The following is a 13369-nucleotide window of genomic DNA, read 5'->3' as shown; positions in this document are numbered from 1 at the left end:
TTGAATGCAAGTCATGTTTTATAGAGTATTGCAAAGTGATGATTCATCCTGATTATAAATAAAATGGCCAGAAAATGTACAATAATTTGGTGGGGCATGCCCATTAGATGTAACGAATATGCTGAAACGAAGGCAAACATTCTTTGTAGCCAGAAATAATTTTGGGAATTCCTCAGTAAACGAGAGCATGTGTTTAGGTTCCTTTAATATTATTTATTCATACCTAACTTTTATTTGCATCTTTTTTTATTTTATCTCTCTACTACAGAGCAAAGCAATTGGCTCATGTCTATGAAAAATAAACCTCTAGGCCATTACATTTTCTTATCAGCATTTCCCGACTATTGCTGTCTACTGACCTTGGGTCTTTTTTACACCACAGAAAACCTTTAACTCTGTCCAGTACCCATTTGTAAGTGATAATTTAGTAGGTAATAAAAATGAGTGCTTTACGCCACTTTATGAGAGGTGAGTCTCCTTACCATTGAGTATCTGTGCATCCAGACATGTAATTATTTATACATTTGAACTTGAACTACTATGATGACTATATTTTGGAAAAGAATACAAGCTATTAGATATTGAATAACATCCATCCTACTGATTCTGACCCCCCCCCCCAATATCCCCTAACTGGCCCTCTGCAAGTTATCTTCGTTAACATTCAGTCCGCCTCTCTGAGGGCCCCTCCCATGTATAGCTGTTCAGCTGTGTTCTTTGGATTTGGTATAATAAGCAGATAATTCACATGTGGCATGGATGAATCCACAAGGCAGTTTTGCATCTGACAGCTGCTACAAGTAGGCTGAAACTGGAATACAGCACAATGACATGTACTGAAAGTGCATATGGCTTCAGTACAGGACACATTTGTGATGGTGTTGCTTGGTTCTTCGGTGAGTCATCTATGACGTGGACGTGTGACAGGATCTTCCGCTGTATATTTGTTACTGGTCTCATGATTTTAGTTTTTGTTCAGTTTGATTATGACTAGTGAGCTTTCCTATTTACAGTATGTAGCTGTCCAAGTTCTCACTTTTACTTAGTGCTTTTTTTTTTGTGCTAATACTATTATATTTACCTTTTTTTTGTTATTTCCAGGGAGACCTAGCCAAGAAAAAGATCTACCCAACATTGTGGTGAGTTCAGATATGTTGTTAAAGTCTTTACATCTACTCAAATTAGCTCTGTGAAACCGTCTTAAGATTAATCTGCTTTTCAGTGATATGGCTTATGTAAATTCCTTATGCTCTCTTGTTTTAGGCAGTAAGCTTTGGTACCATTCAACCTGTAGGTGTAACATGTCATTTCAGAGGTAAAACTGAGTTGATTCCATTACAGCTTAACTGTAACCTGTTTGCTGATGAGGTTCACATGATTGTGAACTGAAAAAAGGATAGATACAAGTAGTGTGCAGTTTCAAAAAGGATATTGATGCTCAATAACCTAATTGCAATGTTCTGCAATCTCCATTAATATGCACTTTTTTTTCTTTTTTCTAATTTGAAACCATGGGAAACACAGTCATTTGTATCCCCAGGCGCTCCAGGTCAGTCACACAAACAAACAAGCACCAGGCCAATTACCATTTACTAGCTTAAATAATAAATCAATGCCTGCATTTCAGTGATGTCAGAATTTCAAACTGGTTTCAGCAAGACTCCCATATTAGTCTATAAGTCTACCATTCATGTTCAGAGAAACCTTGAAAGCTACTGTTCTGCATTCAAATAGCTCAGACAACAAACTAATTGAATAACCATCTGGTTGTTTACATATTAAGAGCCTATTCCGTCATTATAAATTTGGATTCTTGTTTTGTTTTAATGGATGAGAGTATTTGCACAGGCATAAATGACCACAGTAAATGGCCATACTAAGGGGCACCAGTGGAGCTAAAATGGCATTAGTATATGCCAGTAAATTACCATTTGTCACTGAGATTTTTTTTTTGACCATCTGAATGTTAGTAGTATCTTTGTGATATTATATCAATACACAGTATCAAGTCATTAAGTCATTTTTGTATATACATTTTAAGGTAAAGCTGATCACATTTTTGTTTATCTTTTTTACATTAAAAGCAAAAATGCTGATATTCCTAAACAGTTTAAGTCATTTTAATTCACAGACCACTTTAGTCTATAAAATTGTGTTCTTTTCTAAATGGATTGTTTGCTTTGTTGTTTTTCTTGTAGCAGTTCATACAGTGTTCTGTTTACATGTTGAAATTTATACAAAACTGCATGTACATTTGTGCTGTTGGTTTTGTGAGACACTGTTCATTCTGTTTTTTGTAAAATGTAATTTATTTATCTTTAGTTTACTGTCTATGATAAGATACTTGAATTCCTGTTTCACATCTTCAAAATAAATTGACTGGTGTATTTTGTTACTAGATTTAATGCATTGATGTATTTCCACCCATAACAATCAGTTACAGTTTAAACTTTTGCTGTATTAAAAAAGTCAAAATTTAATTTCAATATTGAATATATCACAAAACATTAAAATATTACAGGATTAGTACAGTGTATGTCAAGGATCATGGTAATACCTACTGCTTCTTGCCAGAGCAGCTCCAAATAATCTGATCCAACACAGCATCTGAATCAATGACTTTTTTAGTTTTAATTGTCACAGCAGACATAGCTATGTTTCTGCTGCAAGACTGTGAGCTTAAACAATAATTGTAGATTTATCGGGTAATTTTTGTCACATGCTTTAAATAAATCTTAATTACAACAGTACAACTTTATTGCCATAATATCAGTTGTATGATATTTCATTTCTTCATTGCATTGGGTGCTGTGGGCCATGTTGGACAATTTTACCACAAATCTTTTTTTTATTTTATTTATTTATTATGAAAGATGCTACATAACAGAGAACTAGTAAATATACATTAAGAGAAAGAATGTGTCCTCTCAGCAGTGCTGGTACCCAATATTTAGAAAAATACCAGAGGCAGATAGTTTTTAGTGACTCTAAGGCTGAGTTCATACTTCACGTGATGCATGCTGCAGTGGACGTTCCTGCTACGCAAGCATTGTACTGTTTTATACTTGTGTGCGTACTTTACGTAAATCTGGAGGAATCTACCAGGTGGCAGTGCGAGATATCCGTGAGAACAGGTTCGGCTTCATTGTATTGTGAATTGCCTGGAACACCCATTAAATTCTGATGACACCTTACCGCAATATCTCTGAAAAGCATGTTTAATGTTTAAATCCATCAACCCAGGGATGTGTCCATTCCAGCTAGCATTGGGCACGAGGCAGAAACAATCCCTGGATGAGGCATCAGCCTCATCGCAAGGTGAATACAAGCGCTCACATACACTAGTGTCATTTTAGTGTCACCAAATCTGCCTATCTTTGTAAGGAAACCGGAACACACTGTGGAAACCCATCAGGACAATATGTAAACTCCAGGCAGGGAATATCAGCAATGTGAATCCCTGCAAGACAGCAGCGCTAACGCTCCGCCACCATGTCACCCCCATATGTGTAATTATTAACATTGTTCATTATTTAAACGAAATTAACAATTTATCTCTAAAATGTAACATACATACTTTAATGCATTTCGTCATGAAAGTGATATCCAGTATAAATCTAAGGATTCTAAATGTGCAGAGAGTTGGAATATCATACATATAATGTGTTCAGTGTGGCGATCTATTGTTGTTTGCCGCTGCTGTCAGGTGAGGAGGGAGCCCCAAAAAAAAGACGGCACAAAAGATGGTATGTGAGAATTTTAAAATGTATCGTGTCATTACGATCGGGAATATGCGACATAAAAGCACCACAAATACATCTGTATGTCGTCATTTTGCTTCACCACATCGAACCATTCATCAAACATCGAAGCGCGCACATCAAACCTACTAGGATCTGCATAGAGACTTTCTGTCACATGTAGATAGTAAACAGAGACTCTGACGTCACGTTCCAACTTTATCACACTGCGCCCCACGACTTTTTGCTGGTACTGCAACTTGCGAACGCATCACGTTAATTTCTGAAGACCTGCTCAGAGGACGCGTCAAATGAATGCTGGGAACACGTGGCAGACATGATGCATGTGTGTACACGTTCTGAGCGTGACACTGTATGCCCTAAGGATGGTAAAGTTGATTTATATCCCCACCTGGAGTTACTTTAGAGGCTAGTTTGTGGTACTTACAGGGATGCTGCTCAGTCTCTTTCAGGCCACAGTCTTTCCTGAAGGCTCCCAGGCTTATTAAACGCCGATCCCAGGCCTTAGTTACTAAAATAAATAAATATCAGCTTACTCAAATTTAGACATTTTGTGTTTTCATTATTTGAAAATGCCTGGCAAGCACAAACCATACTCTGACCCTGTTTATGTGGTAAAGAAACATGGTGCGGCAGATTTTTCCCCATACTTCAGGCTTAAGCCAAATGCCAACCTTAGACGAAAGCTATATCTGCATTAAAATACACCAACACTGAGACGTTTTATAGACAGAACTGTTTTATTTAACATTTTTGTCATTTGTATGTGGGAGGAAACCAGAGTGCACAATACTATTTAATTTCTATAGCATGTTTTCATATAAAATATGTACTGTAGCTCAAAGTGCTTCACAAGAAGTTAAAAATTTACAGTTATAAAGGAAAATTAAATAAAATACAAAATACATTTACAAAATGCAAATAAACAAACAAGTAAGTAACAGAGAGAAATGGTCCTTAAATATGAATTTAAATCACAAAACTAATTTTACTCCTTCTAATAATAACATACCAGATACAATTTATTTAAAAATCGATACATAGAAAACAAAAAGAAAAATAGAAATGCAAAGAAAAAAGCCAAACCAAGATTCAACCCTCACCCAAGAGAAAACTGAGAAAGAAGGGACACATAAGTAAAAGAAATCCCCATCTGACATTTAAATACAACAGAGCAATTATCATTAGAGAGTCAATCACAGGCCCAACATGCTTATTCTAAAATGTTAACAAGCTCTTGCCATGTTTTAAAGTTTTGGACATATCTTCTAAGAGAGAATTAGATTTTTTTCTAAACTCCAATAAAACAGAATGTCTCCTTCCCACTGAAAGATGGGATGGGATTTGGGATAGGAAAGTCTGCATGCTAGTAATGTGGTATAGGATATAACAATCTATTTATCCCTGTTCACCTTAACGCCATCATGGAGTAAACCAAATGTTACCATTAATGGATTAGTAGTAATTGTGACAACAAGAAGTAAGTATGTGAAGATTATTGTCCAAAATGATGTTAATTTAGCGCATTCTCAAAACATATGGTCTTGTTATGCTAGAGCTATATGGCAACATTAACATGTTTGATCTTGCCTTTGGGTACATTTTAGCCTTTTTTAAAAAAATGATAACTGTGATGAATTCAGGTTGTTTTTTTTTTGTTTTTTTTTAAAGTTGTATTATGGAATGCTTGGCATATATAGAACTAGAGTATAGCTTATGTATGGTCAAGCTCCACTCCTTTTCTGAAATGCTAATTGAGAGGTCTGTTTCCCTCCATTCTGTAGGATCACTGAAGTGTAGATTCTTTGAAATATTTCCCTATATATTGTTTGTAGTACTAGGGTGTTGTACCGTGTTAGCCATTATGACTGTAGTGAAAAGTCAAGCAAAGTGACACCGTTTATTGGCTAACTAAAAAGATTACAATATGCAAGCTTCTGAGGCAACTCAGGCCTTCAATGAAGAAGGGGCCTGAGTTGCCTATATATTGTTGAAATGCTAAGTTGTCATCTAGACTAATTGGTATAGCATCTGGTATAGATATGACCATGAGATACGTAAATGTTTTTTTCTTTAAATGTCTCTAATAATTGCCAGAGAGTCGAGATTAGTTGGTATGGGTAGGCCTATGTGTAGAGGAGAGATGGTGCAATATGAAGATATGGAAACAGATGATCCAGGGTGGCAACACTGAAGAAGAAGAAGATCATCAAGTAATGTGCAATGTTCAGGGTCAAAGGAATGCTATCAACATCCCTGAAAATGCATTATGTTTGATTATAAGGAGAGAAAGATGCCTGTTGCATGCATTTAAGTATACTTTTACAATAAAGGCTTCATTCTTTCATTTATTACTAACCGGGTTTTTCACTTCAGTGTTTTTGATTCAAAGCTTATTCTGACACCACTGGACACAACATGGTAATTAACAGTGGGTGTGGTCTTACACCCACACACACCAATATTCACTCATAAGCAGTCCGGTTTAGAGTATTAATTTAAATTTAACCTTAATTTCTTTATAATGTGGTAGAAAAACTCATACAGACATTGGGAGAGGGTGCAAGGTTACCACAGGTAAGACAGCAACACCTTGCCCTACTTTGCCACTTCGCAAAGATATAAATTAAATATTTATCTCAGAGTCACCGTATACTTGAAACAATGAAGTCATCTAATAGAGATGATGGGATGGAAGAAAGATAAATGCATGGGTCCATCCACACTTACTTGCACAATGGTCAAATGAATAGTCAATATATAATCTAACCATGTATAATACTGGGGGTTTGGGGGACTGAAGTACATAGTGAAAAACTCATTATTCCACACATGGAGAGAACATTAAACTTTCCATAGAGACAGTTATGGAGCTTTAAATTCCACTCTTTAAATCTATGAAGCAGCAGTGCTAATCATTGCATTACTGTACCACACAACATACATTACATAATGAAATATTGTATTTTTACTTAGTACAACAGTAGTAATGGCTAAACCTATTAAAATGAAATTCAAACCTATCTAGACAAAATACAAACATTTGTAAATACTGTAAGCAGCATAAATACAATACGCAAAATGCCTAAATCAAGTTAATATCAAATAAATAATTAGCCATTTGTTTTTTACTTTCAGAAGTACTGGATCTTGTAAGCTGCTTGTTGCAGCACCTGACACACGTGGGTTATTGTAAGTTGTATTTGTGGTCTGATAGTGTGCTGAGGTCATCTTTGACAAAATAGCAACAATTGACTTATCTAAAAAAAATCCATGTTGCTGACAAAAGGAAAACAATTTAGGAATTCAAAACAATAATTAGAATGAACAAATAATGGAACATGCTTGTTCGGTACTACTTCTCACTGCTGTTGAAATTATATAGTTACATAGTGTTACAGTTTTAAAAATATTGTGACAGGCTGACTGCCAAAAAGACTCTAAGGGCAAATAAAACACTTAAGATAATGAGATGGAGAAAGGGCTGGCAGATGTTATTTAGAAAGAGAAGACCACACTAAGGAATCCTGCTTGGTGTGTGTGGTAACAGGGAAATCTTGGCTCTGTGCTAATGTCGGACCATTTCAGTGAACATTACAGAACTTGGCTTTGAACTTCATACTGACAGGTTAGAAGAGCTAAGGTTGTGAGTTGCCACAGAGCAGTGTGAGCAGATGCTTTATAGGCTCGTCCTTGACGCCAGGTTATAATTTAAAGGCTAAAGTGGGTCAGAGTCTAAATGATCCTAAACTTAAGAAATAAGTTACTCAGTTGGAAGGTACATATAATGAAGATGTCTGACTACTGTGATTTCTTTCAGAATCCTAGCTAAGAACCTGTTGTAGAATGGCTCAATGGGAAAGCTTGGGTTATATTTCTCTTCAGGTTGTTAAGTCTGAGTTTTATCACTCTTATTCATTCCTCTTTTTAATCTTGATTAATACCTTCTCTCATTGACATATATTTTCCAGTTTCCTTATTATGTTTTTCTTGGTAAGTTGCTACCACTGTTACCATATTCACTGTAAGTCTGTATACAAATGTACAGTGGTAGCAGTTCCTCACGATATATTCAAAATTACTGAAATTTCTTATATCTCTCTCTGTCTGTTTCTTTTTAATTACTTTAACCCAGACTCTATTTTGTTATTTTTTATTTTTTCAGTAATACTTTTGTGTGTGTGTGGGTTTTTTTTTTTTTTAATCTTTTAATTCATGGTAACTTATTACAGCAGAAACTGCTTGCTTCATCAACCATGAGTATTTGAATTGTTAGACTCTGCTTAGGAGGAGGAGGTTAAGAGCAAACGCTGATACACCGCATTGTCATACCCACCACATGACAAACCATTCTGCTTAAATGAGCACAATTTGCCAGAACACAGCAAATGCTTGATTTGTTTTAGGTCTAATAAAAGTGGGAATACTCTTACTATTAATGAATATGACATTTAATTAAACACTCTACTAGGCTATCAAACCTCAGCAATTGACATCTCTTATATATATATATATATTTCTCTTCTGGTTCGTCCTGCTTCCTGTTCAAAAGCGGTCCCGCCCACACGCAGCCGACACAGCATTTCTCGATTGCTATTCGTCCTCTTCCAAACCCTTCCCCACACTGCCTGGGGCCTCCTATACACCCCCACCCAGCTTTTCTCGATTCCTATTCCTCCTTCGGACTACCGCGTTCCCCGCTCCTCTCTGACCCCATTGGTGTCATGTCATCGCCCTATATCTAGCCTGACCGTGTGACCTTTCACTTTAGCCATGTGTGAGCCTGGGAGTCTTTTCTGTAGCCTGCTAGAGAAAGGTACTCTGTCAACCATTGACATTGGTTTCGCTCCTTCGTATTTTCATTATACTGCGACGGTTGTTACCTAAGCCTTTGTTATAAAATGAACAACAGTATCTTCTCTGTCGACGGGTTTTTGTACAACGTCCTCTCTATTCCGGGATCCGGCAACTGCCTGTTCCAACAGTGGGTTATTTCTTGACACAAACGGTTGACGAAGGCAATGCACTCTCACTACGACATAGGGCAATAGATTTCATTGCATCACATTGAGACAGATTTGGAGACGTTCTTCCTGTTGTTCTTTCCAATGCAAGTCGAGACAAGACTCATCGTTACTCGAATGCATACAAATATTATTGAGTGCAAATTGATCGCTATCCAAAATTCTGAAACAGAATCTCTCTCCTTCCTTCCGACACCAATCTTCCTTTTAAATTTAAACGCACACAATTCCCACTCAGACTCACCTTCTCCATGACTATCAACAAGTCCCAAGGACAAACATTTGCAAAGATTTGCGTTAATCTACAACAACCAGTCTTCAGCCACAGTCAGTTGTATGTGGCTTTTTCTAGGGTTTAGATCTTTCGACTCATTATCTGTCGTCTCCACCAAAATACCTATTCACAACTGCGTCTTTCAAGAAGTATTTATTTCTTTTTGATTTCTGAATTCCTTTCTCACCATTTTCCGTTCCTGTTCTTACACAGCCGTATGCTATGGTGGGCGTCGGCTAGTAGTTAATTAACATTTTAATAATTGGCTTTCATTAAGGAAATTGTTGGAAACAAAAATTTACTGCCATAGTGGCCCTCCTGAAATGGAGTTTGAGACCCCCACAAAATTAAAAAAAAAAAAAAAAAAAGTAAATGAATCCCTTTGAAAAGTATTTTTTTCTAAACAAACTTTTGGCTGTTTCAACAATTACTATTTTGTGTTGGTGTCGTGGCGCTGGTAGTGTTGCTGCATTCTACATGCTTGGACCATATTGGCATATGTGTTGTGTTACTTATTTTACTAACAGTAAATATACAGTGCTCTCTCCAATTGCCCCACTCTTTCTATAACCTTACTTTACTATTTAAACCAAGTGATGATGGAATTGGATCTGACATCCCACAACCTTAAAAAGTCTGTTTAGAGATGTGTGGATGTCGTTGGTTGTCTTTCTTGAACTGATCTTCCAAAGATTTTGACCCTGTGTGTGAATTTTGTTTTCCTCCATATATGATCATACAGTGACATTCTGCTGTCTATTGAGCAATATATAATACTGCTATAAGATTTATTATATAAACCATTGTTCATGTGTCCTGGATTAAATGACAGTTATATTAAGAGAGTGCATCCAAAGGAAAGCGTCATTCATTACAAGATGTGAAAATTGTTTTGTGCACACTTAATATTGTTGTGAATTTTATAGACCTACTGTTCTCCACGTATGAAAATAAGAAATGGTTTATAAAGTAAAAATTACAGCTGGAAATCTTAACACATATATAAAAAGCGGTATAAGCTGTCAAGATACTATAATCAATATAATGTGTTTCCTGCAAGAAACTGTAAGAAAACTGTCGTTCTGATAATGTACGCATGGTTTTCTAATAACAATTTCATTTTACTTGGTTCAGGTTTTTACAATTGCTTTCATGCTGTATTTTTTTCATTTTAATAACACAATAATTAATGTGTGTATTTTTACAGGTGGTTGTTTAGGGATGGCCTTCTCCCTGAAGAAACCTACTTTGTTGGGTTTGCCCGTTCCAATCTGACAGTTGGAGACATTAGGAAGCAGTGTTTGCCATACCTTAAGGTAAGAGAAATTGTATGAACTTTCTGATCAAGTCAGCCCAAAGTCCTGTTTATACTTTTCATAGTGTAATTGTAGCTTAACTGAGCATATTTAAGTAAAGTGAGATAAATCATGCTACCCTCTTTAAATCAATTAAACATTAATAAAATTAAAGTATGCTTATCCAAAGCTGGGTCAGGTATCTGGTGATTATCTCAGTACTTTAAAAAATACACAAGTACATATTAAATTGATGTTTCTTTACATGAATTGGTGAGCAAAAATCCAATCTCTGCTTGTCTAGTCAAGGATTTTTTGACCAATTGTTGAAATAAAAGTTTAACAAACAACCTTCTATATAAGGGGTCTCCAACACGTCACTCGCGAGCTACCGGTAGCTCGTAACCCCTTTCCAAGTAGCTCGCCAAAGGGTTAATGAATCCTACATAAATTTGAAAACTTGATTAGTCAAATTAGGAGTGGGCAATCTTTCCAAAAAATCATTTCACGGTCCTTTTAAGTGGCTACACTCCACCATACACCACTCTTGTTGACTCCATGTAGTGCCAGTCATCTGACTAACTAAAAAACACATCACACATGCAACTGGAAATGTGAATACTCTTGTGAAGTGAAATAGTGACATGTAACAAAATGACAAATGAATAAGTAATATCTGTGTATTTGTAATTGCATTGTTTTGTTTTGACAGCATTCATGTTTTAATTCAATAGTGTGAGATACACTAGAAAATGCATACAGAAATACAAAATGCACTTGCAGGTGAACTAAATTATTTTTTGTGATGTTTTAATGCAAAATGTGAGTTGTGGACACCAACATTTTGTAAATGTTCAGGCAAAACAAGCTTATTCAGTTATTGTTGGAGACCCCTGCTCTATATAGTCTGGATCACTTGGCATATTAAAAAATACATTTTGGTATCTTTTCATTTTATTGTACATTCAGACATGTTGTGTTTGGGGTAGATGGCTTTTAATTTTATGATTGTAGTGGGCATGTTGGAGACTGAAAGATAAGAACTAAGAAGTTCAGCATTGTTGTAAATGTAGAACCTTCTTTAACATATGTCTTTTAGCATACATTGGAAAACTGAGTCAACCAACGGGTTCTTTGTGTGTTTGTTTTACTTATTTTTAATTTTTTTTTTTTACTTATTTGGTGCCTACAATCAAATGTCATCATAACCATATTCTATTATATTACAGTGGTGCATAATCCTTTTACACCAGTGTTTTTCAACCAGTTCACGAGTTGATGTCTTTGGAACAGAAGCTCATTGGGGGGAAGCTGTTTTAGTGGCTGACAAGCTTATGCTTTACCCACCCCGTTATATCTGTGTGATGCTTAGAGAACAGACTTAATAATAATATCCCATTCTAATCAGGTTCACTTCACCAAGGGGAACTTCATCTCCTGCACCCCACCCCCCATTCCAAAAAAAATAAAAACAAAAACTGGGCCAAAAACACTGAGAAATATACCACCTGCACACCACCTTTACATATACAGTGGCATTAGAGAGAGTAGTTGTCTATATTGAAAGGCTCTGTTCTTTCTCCAAAATGTATCAGAAATCCTTGTTAGAAGAATCCCTTGGTCTAACCATTCTAAAGGTATTTTTTTGTGTAGTTGTACATCTTTGTTTGTAAAGTAAAAGTAGTTTGATAAAGAATATCATAACAAATATTTAGAAATGGATCTTGGTAGATACTTTAGGTAGTATAAATTCTAACGGTAGCACAATTGTTTGTGCTTCCACTTCACATGCTCAGTGTCCTGGGTCTTGAACCACATGCACTGTCATTTTCCAGGGTGGAGTTTAAATGTTTTCTCTATCTCTGAGTGGGTTCTGCTTTGGATACTCTGGTTTTACTCCCTCATCAACAAAGATTTTTCAGTTAGGTAAACTGGCGATTACCAGTTGGTCCATGCATAAGTATAAGTGTGGATGTTTGTTTTAATCAGCCCTGCAATGTATTCATGCTCTGTCCAGTGCCATTTTCTTCCTTGTGCCCAGTGCTGCTGGCATAGGCCATGGCCTGCCTTGAATTATTTTAAGCAGGTTTAAAAATGTGAATAGTAACATTTGTGTGTCAGCAATCATATCAAGATTCCTAACCGTTTTCCCTTTTACACGGTGTTATCTCCCAGGTAAGTGAAGAAGAGGAACAAAAATTGGACCAGTTTTTTTCTCGTAACTATTACCTGTCTGGAAAATATAATGACCGTTCAGCTTTTGAGGCACTACATGAGCTTATCAACAAGCTTCCAAATGCTGCCAGAGCCAACAGGCTGTTCTACTTGGCACTTCCTCCTAGTGTTTATGAAGATGTGACTCACAACATCAAGGAGGCCTGCATGAGTAAAATGTAAGAAAATTTTCCGTGTTCTGTCTTTTTTAAGAAATAATTTTTTACCTGTGAATAAATTATATTCTTTCCTTCCATGTCCCAAAGACATACAGTACTTGTTAATTAAATTTGTGATTTTTAGATTGGCCTGTGTGAGTGAAAGAGGAAGTATGTGTGAGCATCTCCTGCGATGATTTGGCACTCCATCTTCATTCCTTATACTTTCCCTGTCAGGATTTGCCCCAGTGACCTTGAATTACTTTAAACCGCTTTCATAATGGACAGATGAATGTTTTTCTCCTTAATGAGAGCTCATACTGCCCCTCTCCCCAACAATAGAAGTAATCCTTATACCATACAGTTTTCAAAATGAATATGAGTAGAAACTTTTATTTAAATTACATATGTATTCAGTTTTGGCTTAATTCAATGTTGCAAGGCAATGCAAGGTTGTTTCAGGACAAGTGCTTGAGTAACCAGGAAATACCTATGTTTATTTAGTGCTTGCAATTTTTTTTCAGGCATGGATAAAATTCAGTAGGAACAAAATATCTAATCTGTTAATCAGCATAATTTAATATGACTCATTATGATTTCTGAACATTACTCTGCATTTAAATTGCTCATCTTGTTCAATCAG

The 13369-nt window shown here is 36.1% G+C and overlaps 1 protein-coding gene across 2 annotated transcripts in view; it reads left to right on the top strand.

Annotated features, from left to right (window-relative positions):
• The window catches only part of g6pd (glucose-6-phosphate dehydrogenase), a 114902-nt gene that overhangs the window by 32971 nt on the left and 68562 nt on the right, over positions 1-13369 (top strand). For both annotated transcript variants that reach the window (XM_051933644.1, XM_028813429.2), the window contains exons 3-5: positions 1102-1139; positions 10267-10375; positions 12530-12747. In XM_051933644.1, the coding sequence (XP_051789604.1) occupies positions 1102-1139; positions 10267-10375; positions 12530-12747 (365 nt within the window). The remainder of the gene's footprint in view (positions 1-1101; positions 1140-10266; positions 10376-12529; positions 12748-13369) is intronic.

This window comes from Erpetoichthys calabaricus, chromosome 11 (assembly GCF_900747795.2).
Source record: "Erpetoichthys calabaricus chromosome 11, fErpCal1.3, whole genome shotgun sequence".
In the NCBI taxonomy this organism is placed as follows: domain Eukaryota; kingdom Metazoa; phylum Chordata; class Cladistia; order Polypteriformes; family Polypteridae; genus Erpetoichthys; species Erpetoichthys calabaricus.
This window is presented reverse-complemented; position numbering and strand designations above follow the sequence as displayed.